Source organism: Phocoena sinus, chromosome 10 (assembly GCF_008692025.1).
Source record: "Phocoena sinus isolate mPhoSin1 chromosome 10, mPhoSin1.pri, whole genome shotgun sequence".
NCBI classification, from domain to species: domain Eukaryota; kingdom Metazoa; phylum Chordata; class Mammalia; order Artiodactyla; family Phocoenidae; genus Phocoena; species Phocoena sinus.
The window spans coordinates 59,577,519-59,593,773 of NC_045772.1; the positions used below are offsets into that span (position 1 = coordinate 59,577,519).

Consider the following 16,255-nt stretch of genomic DNA (forward strand, 5'->3'; position numbering starts at 1 on the left):
GGACGAGGTGAGGAGCCACTAAAGAGCGAGCTCCCCGAGATAGGGGGCGGTACCCTGTTGACAGGCGTATACTCTAACCAGTAGACTCGCGACACCCTCATGACCCCGCCTTTTAACTCATAAACATCTAATCAGGTGAGCGATGGGGGCGGGTCAAAGTGAAACTTTAACCAGTACTGAGAAAATTCGGGACTTGAATGGCAGGCAAGGCGGGGTTGAAAGAGGCCTTAGGAAGGCCGCTACTGACCTTCGCCCCTCCCCTGGGATTTGGCGGGGCCTGCCTCTGGCGCCCCGCCTTCTATCACAAATTCGCGGGCGTGAAGGGAAATACCTCTCCTAGGGACCCGGAGCCTAGGAATTTAAGCAGCCCTCACGTCGGTGCTTTCGCCTTTTAGTGGGGCCCCAGAGCACAGGAATTTTGGGGATGGCCCGCGGCAGTCTGAGATGTTTTTTGGTGAGCTGAGACAATGGCACCTCCAAGAAGTGGTAGCTTGGGGAGGCTTTAGCCCCTTTATAATAATTTTTCATACAGACGATTGATATATTCTAAATCGCATGTAAATGTGAATAAGTATCTTTAGAAAACTTTTCTGTTTGTGATATGGAACAAAAAGAAAACAAGACGAGGGCTTCCCTGGTGGCGCAGTGGTTGAGAGTCCGCCTGCCGATGCAGGGGACGCGGGTTCGTGCCCCGGTCCGGGAGGGTCCCGCGTGCCGCGGAGCGGCTGCGCCCGTGGGCCATGGCCGCTGGGCCTTCGCGTCCGGAGCCAGTGCTCCGCGACGGGAGAGGCCACAGCAGTGAGAGGCCCGCGTGCCGCAAAAAAAACAAACAAAATAAAAACGGTAAAAAAAAAACAAGACGAGCTTACTGGGAAATGCAGCGTCAATGCGAATTACCTTGGAGCCCTCTTCCTACCATACTGCTGTTCCTGAGCCCTAACATTGAAAATCTGGAACTGGAGCCTTGTGTGTATGTGTATGTGATATGTGTGTCTGGGTGGGGCGGGGGGGGGGGGGCGGGAGATGCTGGTTTAGGGGAAAGTGAAGTAGGAAATACATAAGCTTCACTTTCCTCAGCTGTAAAATGGGGGCAATAATTCCCACTTCACCCACCCGTGGCACTATCCCAATTGCATCGCAGAGGTCGAAATGGAGTGGAGTGGGTAGCCCTGCATAGAGTGATTAAGAAAAGGGGTCTGAAACCTATTATCACATGCACACATTCATATTCTCTCACACCATTCTTTCAGTAAATATGCAAAAGTAAAGGAGGAGAGACATGAACTATAAAACCAGGAACTTTTTTTTTAATCAATTACAAACTAAATTACAAATAATGTTAATAGCAAGAACACTCAAGGACAAAAGGTGGGAGAGACAAAATCATAAAAAAGAAAAAAAGCTTTTTTTTTTTTTGAACATTCGCGTTACAAACCCCAAGGTGCACATGGCAACAAATCCCCACCGATTCCCACTTTAAAAACTGCTATAACCTGAAATATAAATATAATTGTTCATCCTTCTTTTAAAGAAATATTTTTTTCCCAATGTCCCCACTCAGGCACAGCCCTAAAAACGTGTCAGCATTCTCAAAATGAGGTCTTAACCTTAACTTTCACTCCTGTGGGCTGGCCTTCAGAGGGAGATGGAACCTAGCACCTGAGGAACTAAGAATCTTAAAAAGAAGAGAAAAATTCAAACATCTTTCACTTGCCTCATAAGGCCTCGGTGAAGCACAGTCCCTGACCCAGAGCCTCCCAGACACCCCTTGCCTGTAGGAGGGACAGGCAAGAAGACTAGGAGCAATCATTTCTACTGCAGTCCCACCAGGACTGCAGAGACTGGGAGTCTGAGACAGGGAGTCTTGAGTCTCCCAGACTGTTAGGTGAGATGAAGCACTAAAACTAGGGTATAAACTGGTTGGATCTATTTTTTTAACCTAATTCTTTAAAACAGACCCCTCGCCATGTTTTTGTTTTGCTTGGTTTTCAAAAGTTCCAACTTAGTGCCCCTGCTATCAGTTGGCCTTACACAGGGCTGTGGGAGGTTTGGGGTCTCTGTCACCTGAAACACAGAAAATAATAATTGCGGGGCTTTCAGAGACTGGGATGGCAAACTCTATGTGGAGGAAGGAGAAACAGTCTTTTTACTTTTTTTTTAAAAAATACCAGCCCTCCTAAGCAATGACTAAGAGGAAGGGGAGAGCATGGTGCAGATTAAGTGCATGTAATATTGATGCTTCCTTTCAATTTCACCTATTTCTCCCCTCCACCCCCTCTCCCCAGAGTTGGCTGGCTAAGAGGGGCAGGTGAGTGCTAAGGCAGCCAGACAAGATCAGTGAGCTAAGAGCCCTGGGCCAAGCCACATCATGCCCCCACTGGAGGAGAGGGTGAGACTGGGAGTAGGGGCTTGAGAAAGCCATCAGAGTCGAAGGTGAGGTACTGGCTTGGTCACATCCTGGAAGAAAGGGTGAGCCAAAGCTGCCTTTGCTGAAATCCGCTTGTTGGGGTCGTAGTGCAGCATTTGCTGGAGGGAGAGATGTATGCTGACGTCAGTAATGTGATAATGGAGTAAATGGGCAGCAGGTGTTTTGAGAAATCAGGAAACAATTCCTTTCACCCAAGGCAGAGTTCCCATTTCCCTCCTTCCTGTATCTAATGGGTGCACAACAGCGAGAGGGAAGCAGGGGCTAGTGAAATGCTAAGACCAGGAGTCCAGGGCCTCATTCTTCCTTCATCCTGGAAAAACCCTGCCCTGGGGGAGTGAATGAGAGGAAATGGGTGCCCACTCCCCACTCTCACCGATAACAAGCTCCGTCCATCTTCATCCAGGGGGGGCACAACTTTGCTAAAATCTTGCCTGGCCCACTTGGGGAAACTTGGCTTATAATCAGGCATAGAAGTAACTCCTGGCCAAACCACCTCATCTGGGGTCCCCAGAGTCCGAAAGATCCGGAAGAGTTGGTCAATCTCAGAATCTCCTGGGAATAGGGCCCGCCGGGTCACCTGAAAATGGGGAAAGAGGAAAAGCCAAGACCCACATTGACGTCAGTCAAAACTGCCCACTGGATAATGGAGGTTCCCACAGGCAATGGAAGGTCAGCAGGGCCCCATGACTCCCTCCCCAGGGCCTTTCATGGGGTCAGTCAAACAGAGCCTGAGACAATGAAGTCCCTTCATCTGTCTCCTCGCCCCCTCCTTCCTTCCCCCAACCATGGCTTTGCAGATCCCCAAGGCTGGGTGGGGCTGGGAGGGGGTGAATGTCTGGGGTGCCACTGACATGTAGCAAAGGGATCCCAAGCCACTCACGGGGTGTGGGGTAGACACTGCGGTCATCCCCCCTCCTTGTGGTGCAGCCACTTCTAGATAGGAGCACAGCGGGCAGAGACTGTGTCTTCCATTTCTTCTGTGTTCCCCACAGCACCTAGCATGGTGCTGGGTACACACTAGGTGCTTAACAAATATTTTTTGATGAATTGAGAGATGAATATGGGCAATTGTAAAGTAATGCACTGGGGTATAAATGCACATTATATATATGGGCTAATGGTCTCCATGCCCCCAGTTACAACCCAGATAAGGGACCATAAAACATACTGCTGATTTGATTTGGAAACTTAGCTCACTCCACTGTTGTACTAAAGGGGATGAGAGCTCCCTTATAAGACTGGGCCTCAGGGATCCTTCAATCTGAAAAGCCAGAGGTTGAGGGGGGATGTGATGTAAGTCTGCAGTTTAAATAAAAGGTGTGGGTAAGGTGAACACAGTTGGCCTCACCACATTCCTGGTGCCCTACAATAAGGTCTACAGGCCAAATGAAGGGGACACTAAATGGAACTCATTTTCCCAAGTATATGCAGGCTAAAGCTAGAATAGTTGCAGAAATGATTTAGCTCAATTCAGAGATAAGATATGTATACTGCATGCTAAAGCTGTTTGAGGATATCCTAACATTGTGGTTGACATCAGGGATGACAGTCCTATCCTTTCCCCACCACCCACTTTGTGCTACTCTAGAGGAAGGACCCTGTGATAAGAGAAGGGCCATGGGTCTAGGCCAAGAAACAGTTCTGTTGTTCTTGAATGTGGGGAGGAGGGGGCTGGGTAGAACTCGGGCATGCCTCCGTACCATCTCAGCAAAGATGCAGCCCAGGCTCCAGATGTCCACAGCTGTGGAGTAGTATTTGCAGCCCAGAAGGATTTCAGGTGCTCGGTACCACAGAGTCACCACCTGAGGACAAGCGTAGGAAGGGGAGGGGTGGTGTATGGGGCATGGAGATTCCCACATCTCACTTCCTCAGGACTACTCTGCTAACTCAGCTTCTTAACAAGCAACTTCTTTCCCTCCATCCTTCCCTTCCCTCTGATTTCCCCTAAGTAAAATAACTGGGTACAACTTCTTAGCCCAGAGTTAGCCTAGTCCATGGTTCTGGGGGCCATATTTTCTGAACCCCCAATTTGCAACCTTCTTGGAAAACTTGAGGCAATCGGTCATAATTTTAATGGTGTGCCATCCAGCTCTCCTGGCTCGTTATCTATCAAAATATTAACTCCGTGTATACTCTAAGACCTCTTAGGGTGTCAGAGATACTTTGCATCTAGTGAGAGAGAAACTGCTGGCCAGATAGTTACTAAAAACGTTGTGAATGTCCCTGTTAACACCTCCCAGGAAGTTCAGAGAAGACATGCAGAGAGGGACTCACCTCGTGGGTGTAAGTACGAACAGGGACTCCAAAGGCTCTGGCTAGTCCAAAGTCTGCTAGCTTGATGGCCCCCTCTGCGTTGATAAGCAGATTCTGAGGTTTGAGGTCTCGGTGCAGGACCCGATGAGAATGGCAGAAAGCTAGGCCCTGGAGCAGCTGGAACAGATAGCTCTGACAAGGGGAGAGAAAAGAATGTGTTTTTCCATCACCATGAGAACATTAGGGTCTCCTCTGTGCCTCCATAGTTCTACTAAAGCCTTCACTAGTTAGATAATAATTCCATGTTTACAAGCCATTTCCCTGATTGGACTGTAATCCCAGTGAGGATAAGGATCAGGTTTTACTCAGTTTTGCATTTCTTTTCCATATCCTGTGTTCAGCACATTGAAGGTGTTCAATAAATGTGTGTTGGATAAACGTTTGTTGATAGATGGAAAGTAGCTCTGGGAGTAAAGAACCCAGAAAAACAGACAATAGAGACTCACTGGCTATTTCTCCCACCAAGCAGGTGGAAAGGCTTTTTGGAGGGGTCTACCAAGTGCCCTCCAGTCCCATTTATCTGAGTTTCATCTCACCTTCCACCTGAGCTGCTAAGCTGACTCACTAGAGTTTCAACTTCTTTGATTCTCCTGCCCAGCCTTAGGGTTAATAAGTATAATGAGCAGTGAAGGAGCCACAAAAAAGGTATGTGTGATTGTGTGATTGATTGTGTGTGTGTGTGTGTGTGTGTGTGTGTGTGTGTGTAGGGGGATGAGGGCTGGGAAGGAAGCTAAGATCACAAATCAACACTCAGTCTGGATTGCCTGCCTTTAGTCCCCCCAAGACATGCCCATGTTGGGAGGAGTTGATGAGAAGGATTACCTTTATGAGGGGAAGAGGAATGCCAGTGAGAGCAGAGGCATCCATGAATTTCTTGAGATCCTGGTGCAGAAACTCAAAAACCAGGTAGAGTTTGTTTTCTGTATGAATGACATCCAGCAGCCTAGGGAAGGGAGGTCCAGGGATAGAGGTGAGGGAGAGAAATGCCCAGACAACACAAACAGAAGGCATCCTCCTTTACTGTCAGAGCATCTCCCAGATACATACTTACTTGACAATATTAGGGTGGTTAAGCTCCTTTAGCAGAGAGATCTCTCGTATGGCAGTACTGGGTACACCCTCCGTCTCACTTGGAGAAGTTGGGAGAGCAGAAATGGGAGTGTGGTTACAAATATTCCTTTTCTCCCGGCCCAGTGATTCTACCCCACCCCCTGCCTCCCCACAGAGACACCATCCCAGCATCCCCCAGGAAAGTGAGAGAAGAGAAGGGGTGCTTCAGGGGTTCATTCATGGATGGACAGGACTGGCTTTTGGACACATTAAGGTCATTATTTCTTCTTTGCCCAGGGTTAGGTTAGCAAAGCCTCCTGGTGAAGGTGAAGAAGGTAACAGGTAAAAAAAAAAAGGGGGGGACGGGAGTAGCAGCACCCAGCCTCTCTAGAGGGGCCAGTGAGGTTCAACTGCCATTCTTTTGAAAGGGGGAGAGAATTCTAAGATGGGGGTGGGGTTGGGGCAGCGAGGAGGGCTCGTCATTCAAAAAGGTGCTCTTTACAGCTTACTGCAAAACCCAGCTCCACAGGGAGTCCTGGAACCCCCATCTCAGAGGCCTCCTTCCTCTTCCTGAGTCTTTCTGACTGTACATTTAGGGGCATCACCCGCCTTTAGGGAGGAAATTTCCCATGGATTCTACACTACCCTATAGTCTCCCCCGGGAAACCCTCTACTCGTCCTTCAACCCACCTCTCCACTTCAAAAGAAGTCCCTCCCTGCTACCTTCCGGTCCCTGGATGGCCACCGCCGGTTGGGGTGGGGGTAGGGGGCACTCAAGGAGCTCCCGAGTAAGGAGTCCCGGGTACAGAGGCCACTCACGTGTCCAGGCGGATTTTTTTAAGCGCCACCACTTCTCCCGTCACCTTGTTTTTGGCTTTGTACACAACTCCGTACGTGCCCTCTCCGATCTTTTCCACTTTTTGGAAGTTCTCCATGAAGCGCTAGCGAGTCGGGTCAGCCCGGCCCTGGAGCGGGGGCCTGGGAACCCTGCAGAAAGCGGCACCCAGCTCTCGGGGGCCGAGGAGGGGAAACAGGGCCCAGTACCGTGGCCCCCGGTCGGGATGGAACGCAGTGTATCTCTCGCTCTTGTCAATTTGTCCAACTTGAAACAATGTTACCGCCTTCACCCGGTTCCCTACCGCCACCAGAAGCCCCGCCCCTCCTTCCCGCGTTTCCCTGGCTCCGCCCTCAGATCTTCCTATTGGTCAACGTCAGAGCGGGAGGGGCCAGCCCTGCGTCCCTCTCTGTAAACGACCCTGACCCGCGCAAGTTTGGTTCCGAGGGGCATTAAGACAAGCTTCAACATAGGTGGGGAGGCTGAACACCTTTTTCCAAGTATCTGATTTGGGATCGAGTTTCCTACCTGTGTCCTGAGTCTATAGGGGTTTCCTGATCTCTAATTCGCCGTTTTCACCACCCCTAGGAAAATGTGTATTGACCTAAGATTGAATGCCACCTGGTCCAGGGAGCCTCCTCTGAAAGCAGGAAGCTGGGAATCTCATTGTAAGGGTCTCCCGGGCCTCGGAGGAGTCGTTGCCTCCGTCTCTCAGCCTACCCCGATACTGTCTCTCTTTGATTTTGGATACAGGGTCACTACTTCTACAGTCTTTTTGAGAGGTTCCTGGTTTGACTCACAATAAATTGATCCACTCTCCCATGATGAATCGTGTGTGTCCGGTACGTGTTTTGTTTTGCAGCTGCCCTTCAGTCAGTTCTTTCCACGGGGGGATGGAGTGCTTTAAGATGAGCGTGACCCTGTGAAACCAGAAACTGTCACTGAGTAGCGGGATGTCCAGGGACCAGGATCCCTCCTCAGTTCTGCCTTTCTCAGGTCCTCCTGCTCCTCCCAGGCCTCCCCTGCAGGGAGAGGAGGAAGGGCTATGCAAATGAGCATCCGTTTCTTATATAGGGGCTTGTCCTACGCCCTAGCGCCTTTGGTTGCTGGAAAGAAGAACAGGATGGATCTGGTGCTGAGAAAATGCCTTCTCCATGTGGCTGTGATGGGTGCTCTTCTGGCTGTGGGGGCCACAGAAGGTGAGTGTGGGGTGTGTGGACATGAGCAAGTGTGAATTTGGGGTTGCACACTTGCTCTGGTTTTCCCCTCCCTAATGGGAGATAACCAGGCAATGCTTCTGGCATCTCCCACCCATTTGATTTAGTGAGGACATGGGCAACTGAGCTCCCTCCCCACATGAAGATTTGGGACTCAGCCTGAAAATAACTCCATTTGCTTGGAAGGGCAAGAGAATAGTGGGTCTTGGTGGCCCTAATTCTGAGACCCCCTGGGCAGTGAGCTGGAGCGGGGGCTCCAAGGGAGTAAAATGAGTGGGAGACTCTTTTAGGCAATGTCTCAGGCACTTGGGATAGGGTATTTAAAGTGAGGAGCAAGAGAATGTATTGGATAGAGGGTAAAGAGGCACCACATCCCCTCTTTGGGATGGGCATAGGCGAACACAGCCCAGGCTTTTGTTCTGGGGCTGGGAGAGACAGGCAGAGGGGTCTCAGCTGAGCATCACATGAAAGAGCTCTGGGGGATTGGGGCCTCGTGACAGGAGCAAGGGGGGGTGGGGGTGGTGAGAGGGTCTGGAATGTCCCGTGCTGCTCTGAGGAGGGAGGGTTGGGAGTGGAGAAAGAATGGGGCATCTTATAATTCTCTCGCTCTCGTGGTGGGATGCTCAGTGGGATGATTCCAGATCCTCCCCCAGCAGAATCAACCAGGTTTCTGGTACATATTAGAAATGGAATGAGGATAGTCTCTGCTGTGCTGAAATATCTGCATCGTATTCCAGTGCCCCCCTTTCTCTAGATCCCTGGTCTCACAGACTTCTAGGAAGTTCTCCTTGATCTGACTTCCCTCATTCATGGTGCAGTTTCAAGTCTTTTTCTTTTACTACGCTCCGTATTGTACTCTGGAAACATTATGTTCATACGTGTCCACCTGAGGCTCTTAAAATATTGTGCTTACTTTTTGGATCCTGATTTTTTTATTTTATTTTATTTTTTTATTTTTTTTGTGGTACGCGGGCTTCTCACTGCTGTGGCCTCTCCCGTTGCGGAGCACAGGCTCTGGACATGCAGGCTCAGTGGCCATGGCTCACGGGCCTAGCTGCTCCGCGGCATGTGGGATCTTACCGGACCGGCGCACGAACCCGTGTCCCCTGCATTGGCAGGCGGACTCTCAACCACTGCGCCACCAGGGAAGCCCCTGGATCCTGATTTTTAAAATCATAAGAAGACATTTTTAGATATTCATGAAATTTTGTATGGACTGGTTTCAATAATTTTGTCTAGTGTGAACTAGCATTGTGTTTATTCAAGAAAATATTTCTTCTTTACACATACATACTGAATTTGTACGGTTTTAAATAACATTATGTCTGGGATTTGCTTGTGAATGCTTTAGCCAGGGACTTCCCTGGTGGTCCAGTGGTAAAGAATCCACCTTCCAATGCAGGGGTCACGGGTTAGATCCCTGGTCGGGGAATTAAGATCCCACATGCCGCGAGGGAACTAAACCTGCACACCACGACTACTGAGCTTGCGCGCCTCAAGGAGAGAGTCCGCGTACCACAAACTACAGAGCCCATGCGCTCTGGAGCCCCCGCATCCTGGAGCCCATGCACCACAACTAGAGAGAGAAAACCCACATGCCACAACTAGAGAGAAGTCCGCATGCTGCAACAAAAGATCCCACATGTTGCAACTAAGACCTGACACAGCCAAAAAAAATAAAGGAAGGAAGGAAGGAAGGAAAGGAAGAAAGGAAGGAAAGAAGGAAAGGAAAGGAAAGAAAGAAAGAAAGAAAGAAAGAAAGAAAGAAAGAAAGAAAGAAAGAAAGAAAGAAAGAAAGAAAGGGAAAGAAAGAGGGCTTCCCTGGTGGCGCAGTGGTTGAGAGTCTGCTTGCCGATGCACGGGACACGGGTTCGTGCCCCGGTCCGGAAAGATCCCACATGCTGCAGTGCGGCTGGGCCCGTGAGCCATGGCCGCTGAGCCTGCGCGTCCGGAGCCTGTGCTCCACAACGGGAGAGGCCACAGGGGTGAGAGGCCTGCGTACCGCAAAAAAAAAAAAAAGAAAGAAAGAAAAGTACAGCATTAAAAATGAATACTGTAAAAGAGAAAATTAAAAGCTTTAACCAAAAAACAAACCAACAACAAAGGATCGATAAAGCAAATGTGGCAAAATGTTGATAGTTGTTGGATCTGGGTGAGGCATGTGGAGAGCCATCATATCCTTTTCTTTCAGACCTCTCTCTTGGTCAGTTATAATAATTTTGTTTGTCCCCACTCCCAAGTTCTACCTGCCTCTGGTCCATCCTCCTCACTGCTTGCTGAAGTGATCCTTCTAAAACACAAATCTGATCATATTCCAAAAGTTTTGAAGGGTAAATTTTATGGTGTGTGAATTATATCTCAATACAAAAAACAAAATCATCTGAGGTGGACTTGCCTACAAGATAAAGGCCAAACTCCTTCGCCTGGCACTCAAAGCCCCCACCCCATCTTCTTGGCCTCATCTCTCACAGTGTACCTCAACCACATTGCTAGTGGTTCCCTATCATGCCATGTGCTTCCATGCCTCCATGTATCTGCTCATGCTGGGCCTTCTGCCTAGAATGCTTTATGCCACAGGCCAACTCCTCATTGGATCCTTCCCAGTCTACCAGAGTGGAATTAATCTGTTTATTCTGTCATTTTATTGTACATCGTGCATGTTTATTATGGCTCATATTAAGCAGTGCCTTGAATTATAGTAATTTATGCGTATGTCTGTTTCATCTACTTTAACCTGAATCTCTTTAGGACCATTTCTTTTTCATTTCTTAAGTTCTTTGCACCTAGCACAGTGCCTGGTACATGGTGGGTATTGGGTAAATTAAAATGCACTTTGAATGTGAGAATGAGTGATGTGACATGGGACACTGTGGTCCCCTGAGAAGGGAGTGATGACCTGAGGGTCCTCATTATACCTTCCTTTTAGGACCCAGAGACCGGGACTGGCTTGGTGTCTCAAGGCAGCTCAGAACTAAAGCATGGAACAGGCAGCTATATCCAGAGTGGACAGAAAGCCAGGGGCCTCACTGCTGGAGAGGTAGGAACTTGGCAATTTCTGGGGAGGGTATGATGGGAATGGGGTGGGGAGAGGAGAGGAGCAAGAACTGGGTTGAATGTCGGTTGAGAAGACAGAAAGGGAAAAGGCATATGGGGAGGGGAAGCCAAGGAGTCCCAGCTAACGCAGCTGCCCTTTCCAGGTGGCCAGGTATCTCTGAAGGTCAGCAATGATGGGCCTACACTGCGTGGGGCAAACGCCTCCTTCTCTATTGCCCTGCACTTCCCTGAAAGCCAAAAGGTGCTGTCAGATGGGCAGGTCATCTGGGCCAACAACACCATCATTAACGGTGGGTACCACTCCACTCCAGGCCTCATTCCCAGGTCTCAGCTCATGCCCCTTCTCCTTCTTCTTCTTTTTTTTAAACAAATTATATATGTAATTAGATTAGAAAACACAGATAAAGCACAAAGAAAAAAAAAAATTGTAGTCCCCAAAATGGGGGACAGAAGACCCAGTGGATTTAGAAGTTGGACAGACTTGGATTTAAACCTGTTACCAGTATGTGACCCTGGGCAAGTCACTTAATTGTTTTGTGCTTCCATTCCCTTAATCTGTAGAATAGGGATGATACTACTTTAAAAGGTTGTTGTAAGGATTAAAATGTGATAATATATAAAGAATTTAGCATAATGCCTGCCCTAGCCTACAGTAAAGGCTCAATAGATGTTAGCTGGTGCTGTTATTTTTACTTTTATCCCACTAGCCAGAGCAAATCTTTCTAAACATTTTGATACATTTCCAATCTCTTTCTCTCCAATCTCTATGTATATACTTACATAGGTATCTTTTTTTTTTTTTTTTTGGCCGCTCAACATGGAGGATCTTAGTTCCCTGACCAGGGATTGAACCCATGCCCCCTGCATTGGAAGAGTGGAGTCTTTTAACCACTGGACCACCAGAGAAGTCCCTACAAAGGAATCTTTAATTATAGTTTCCATTCTCCCCACTACCACCCACAGTGGGTTATATCAAGGAGAATATATTTTGTAGCTAGGGAGTATTCCCAGAGCCCTGCTCTGGGAGCCATGTTAAAGGTTTTGGTGTATAATAAGGAATGCCAGGGTTTGAGGGTGACTTTGTATCTTCCTTTCAGGGAGCCAGGTGTGGGGAGGACAGCCAGTGTATCCCCAAGAACCTGATGATACCTGCATCTTCCCCGATGGGAGGGCCTGTCCGTCTGGCCCTTCACCTCAGAGAAGAAGCTTTGTTTATGTCTGGAAGACCTGGGGTGAGAGACTCCCTTCTCTGGCCTGTCACCCACACTTGGATTCATCTCTTTCTACCTGATCCCTTTTCTTTTGGTCCCACCCCTAAACTCTGTGAGTTTCCCTAATCTTCACCTCCCCATGACTCTGTTTTCTTCCACAGCACCTAGCTAACTCTATTATACTTCTTTCTGGGAACCCTTCTCCAATTACATCCCATGGAACCCCTCGTTAGGACTCCTTTCCTGCCCTCATATACAAACTTCCAAACACCCGCTGAAATAACCATCCTCTCAATATATCTCCTGACCTTACTTCTCTGGTGCCCTGTCTCTAACCCTTCCCCAGTCCCCTTTGACCAGTAACCCCTTTCTCTACTCTTTTTTCCAAAAACCTCAGGCCAATACTGGCAAGTTCTGGGGGGCCCAGTGTCTGGACTGAGCATTGGGACAGGCAAGGCAGTGCTGGGCACACACATCATGGAAGTGACTGTCTACCACCGCCGGGGGTCCCAGAGCTACGTATCCCTCGCTCACTCCCGCTCAGCCTTCACCATTACTGGTAAGGACTTAGGAAGGGACAAGGCCAGTCTCAGGGCAGAAGGAGGTGGGGAAGCTTGGCTGGGCAGGAAAGGGGAAAGAGGAAATGGTGTGTAGGGGCACCTTATAGGGGCAGAGCCAGGCAGACATGGACAGAGGAATGTGGGGCTTGGAGCCAGTGAAGGGCCAGGCAGCTTGGGGTTAGAGGATGTGGCTGTGAAGGAAGAAGCTGTGGCCCAGACCTGGTTCTCACCTTTTCTGGCTCCAATCTCAGACCAGGTGCCCTTCTCTGTGAGCGTGTCTCAGCTGCAGGCCTTGGATGGAACGAACAATCACTTCCTGAGAAAGCAACCTCTGAACTTTGCCCTCTGGCTCCACGACCCCAGTGGCTATTTGGCTGGGGCTGACCTCTCCTACACCTGGGACTTTGGAGACAGTACTGGGACCCTGATCTCTCAGGCACTTGTGGTCACTCACACTTACCTAGAGTCTGGCCCAGTCACTGCACAGGTGGTGCTACAGGCTGCCATTCCTCTCACCTCCTGTGGCTCCTCCCCAGTTCCAGGCACCACAGCTGGCCAAGTGCCTACTGCAGAAGTCGTGGGCACTACACCTGCTCAGGTGCCAACTGCAGAGCCCTCTGGAACCACAGCTGTGCAAGTGCCAACTGCAGAGGGCACAGGTACCACAGCTGAGCAGGTACTAGCCTCAGAAGTCATAAGTACCACACCTGCAGAGATGCCAACTGCAGAGCCCTCTGGAACCACAGCTGTGCAAGTGCCAACTGCAGAGGGCACAGGTACCACAGCTGAGCAGGTACTAGCCTCAGAAGTCATAAGTACCACACCTGCAGAGATGCCAACTGCAGAGGCCATAGGTACGACACCTGAAGTGTCAACTGCAGAACCCTCTGGAACCACAGTTGCACAGGTAACAACTACAGAGCTGGTGGAGACCACAGCTGGAGAGGTACCCACCCCTGAGCCTGACAGTCCAGATGCCAGCCCATTCTTGTCTACAGAAGGTATTACAGGTAAGAGGGCCAGAATGAATGAGGTTCATTGAGGTGGGGGCATTTGTCACAGCTCTAAAGACCTGAAAGACTTATTCTGGATCCAGATGTTACCCAATCCTTAGCTTACCAGTGGAGTCCCTTCAGAGTCTTCACTGGTTTTAGAGCCCCCCAAGTCCCTCTTAATGGTATGGAAGAGATCCAGAGTTCAGGAAACCAGGGTCTTCACATAGGCCATGGGGAGAGAGCTTGTTGCTCCTGTCTCTGCAAAGAGCTGTTCCCTAAAGTGAAGGTCAGGGAGCAGTCTGTGATCATTTACATGATACTTATATCTCATTTTCTGATTAAGTGTAAATGCATAGAAATCTTTCCCAGTTTCTAACACCATTTCCCACCTCTGGATTCCCATCCCAAAGTAGGTTTACCTGGAATTGTGGTAGAAACACTGAAAAGGCAGGAATAAGATAGTGACACTATAATGAGTTAACATACGTCAAGTGTCTAACCCAGGACCTGGCACAGTGTGGGGTGTGATAAACATTTGGGATTTTTAAAACTCCAGCTCTACCCCTAACTGTGACTCTGGGGCAGTCATTTCTCCTTCTGGGCCTCAGTTTCCTTATCTATAAAATGAGATTTCCCAGCTCTTGCCTGATTCCAAGCCTGGATCCCGTAGCTCTGGCTCTACCTGGAAAAATGCCTGCTTGGCCTCTGTTTCCAGGTGTCATTTGTCTCATGACTTTGCCTCTTCAATCCTCTCCTGCCAGGCTCCCAGAGCCCCCTGCTGGATGACACAGCCACCTTAATCCTGGTGAAGCGACAAGTCCCCCTGGATTGTGTTCTGTATCGATATGGCTACTTTTCCCTCACCCTGGACATTGTCCGTGAGTCTTGCCTACTTTGGGAGCTGGTGGAGGGAAGGCGTGTGCGGCTTAGGGCTGCCCAGTGGAAGCACACCCTGGAAGGAGTTACTCACCTGAACAAGAATACCCAAATCCCAGGGTTTTCATTTGAAGGCATGAGGATGGGATCGGGGAGGTAGCCCGAGGACCTTCCTGTCCGTGGGCCTTTAGGGAGGACTGGTGGAGGAGTCCCAGACTTAAAACCTTGCAACTTTGCAGAGGGTATTGAGAGTGCTGAGATCCTGCAGGCTGTGCCATCCAGTGAAGGAGATGCATTTGAGCTGACTGTGTCTTGCCAAGGCGGGTGAGTGTCCCACTGGTTGCCCCGAGAACTCTCGGGTTGACCGCCGCCCTGCTCTCTGGTGTCTACTGTTCCTTCCCAGACTCCCTGACATAAGCTGACATCTCTCCCAGGCTACCCAAGGAGGCCTGCATAGACATCTCATCGCCAGGGTGCCAGCCCCCTGCCCAGCGGCTGTGTCAGCCTGTGCCACCCAGCCCAGACTGCCAGCTGGTTCTGCACCAGGTACTGAAGGGCGGCTCGGGGACCTACTGCCTCAATGTGTCTTTGGCTGATGCCGACAGCCTGGCAATGGTCAGCACCCAGCTTGTCATGCCTGGTAGGTACTTGGACAAGAGGTAGGATGAAGAAGGGGAGTGGTAGAGGATATGTGACAGGAAGCAGATGCTGACTATAGCTATGTCTGGGATTCTGCCTGTAGGTCAAGAAGCAGGCTTCGGGCAGGCTCCCCTGTTCTTGGGCATCTTGCTGGTATTGATGGCTTTGCTGCTCGCATCTCTGGTATATAGGTGAGAGCCACACCATGCCGCTCACACCCCCTTATCCCTTAGCACCACCGCTCATGGTGGAACCACCACCCCCTTCAAGAAAGCATAATGTCCAGGAAAGAGCCCAGATTTGGAAGTTAAACAGGTCTAGGCTGCAGTCTTGCTGGTGGGATCTTGGGGAAGTAGCTTAACCTTTCTGAGCCTCTGAAAGGTAGGAAAACTGATACCTGCCTTGTGAGGCTGTTGTCAGGATTCTAGACAATGGGTAAAGCACCTGGTTCTGAAGCAAGAGTGCAATAAATGATGATCTTGATGATTTTTGTTATGAATAATATCAAGAGTGGAGAAGCTGGGTGAAGTGGGTTCTCCACCTGCATGAAGGGCAAATCCCTAGGTCTGGGGTGCCAAGGGCCTCAAAGCAGGGAAGCTTGTAGGGTGAGAGGGGAATGGACAGAGGTTACCACAGAAATAAGAGAGGATGAACTCTGTTGGTGAGAAGGAGGGGAAGGAGCCAGGATCAAGGCCAAGGAAACCCGGGATATGATTTATCCTCTTGGTTGGAGAAGCACAAACAGGCTGCCATTGACTACCACTAACCAGTATCCCTGCTTTTCTCCCAATATCAGGAGAAGACGTATGAAGCAGGGCCGAGCTCTCCCCCTTCCCCAGCTGCCACCTGGCAGAACCCAGTGGCTACGTCTGCCCTGGGTCTTCCGCTCTTGCCCCATTGGTGAGAGCAGCCCCCTCCTCAGTGGGCAGCAGGTCTGAGTACTCTCACGTGATGTCATGATTTACCCAGTGTGGACAGCAATGCCTATCTTTTCTCCAGTCTTCCCTTGGAAACTACCATTGCCTGAAATAAAGACTCAGAACCTGGAGCTGTTATTTCCTTACTTCTGGGAGAATC

The 16,255-nt window shown here is 49.7% G+C and overlaps 2 protein-coding genes across 7 annotated transcripts; one reads left to right on the plus strand and one right to left on the minus strand.

Annotated features, from left to right (window-relative positions):
• Window positions 1-1,285: 1,285 nt before the first annotated feature.
• On the minus strand, window positions 1,286-7,562 carry CDK2 (cyclin dependent kinase 2). Of its 6 annotated transcripts, XM_032644584.1 has the most exons (10): window positions 7,427-7,562; window positions 7,155-7,210; window positions 6,611-6,778; window positions 5,793-5,870; window positions 5,564-5,684; window positions 4,703-4,873; window positions 4,129-4,230; window positions 3,309-3,452; window positions 2,802-3,005; window positions 1,286-2,526 (listed from the first exon to the last, which is right to left on the minus strand). In XM_032644584.1, the coding sequence occupies exons 3-10, from the start codon at window positions 6,724-6,726 to the stop codon at window positions 2,422-2,424; spliced, it is 1,041 nt and encodes a 346-aa protein (XP_032500475.1). In that variant the 5' UTR covers window positions 6,727-6,778; window positions 7,155-7,210; window positions 7,427-7,562; the 3' UTR covers window positions 1,286-2,421. The 6 variants fall into 6 exon arrangements, with proteins under 6 accessions (XP_032500475.1, XP_032500476.1, XP_032500477.1 ...); XM_032644585.1 differs by lacking the exon at window positions 7,155-7,210 and having other exon boundaries at window positions 7,427-7,529; XM_032644586.1 differs by lacking the exons at window positions 6,611-6,778; window positions 7,155-7,210 and having other exon boundaries at window positions 7,427-7,543.
• Window positions 7,563-7,634: 72 nt separating this feature from the next.
• Window positions 7,635-16,226, plus strand: PMEL (premelanosome protein). The gene is made up of 11 exons (XM_032644582.1): window positions 7,635-7,825; window positions 10,770-10,880; window positions 11,041-11,187; window positions 11,995-12,129; window positions 12,506-12,667; window positions 12,920-13,678; window positions 14,425-14,541; window positions 14,779-14,863; window positions 14,974-15,179; window positions 15,282-15,369; window positions 15,975-16,226. The coding sequence occupies exons 1-11, from the start codon at window positions 7,672-7,674 to the stop codon at window positions 16,114-16,116; spliced, it is 2,106 nt and encodes a 701-aa protein (XP_032500473.1). The 5' UTR covers window positions 7,635-7,671; the 3' UTR covers window positions 16,117-16,226.
• Window positions 16,227-16,255: the final 29 nt, after the last annotated feature.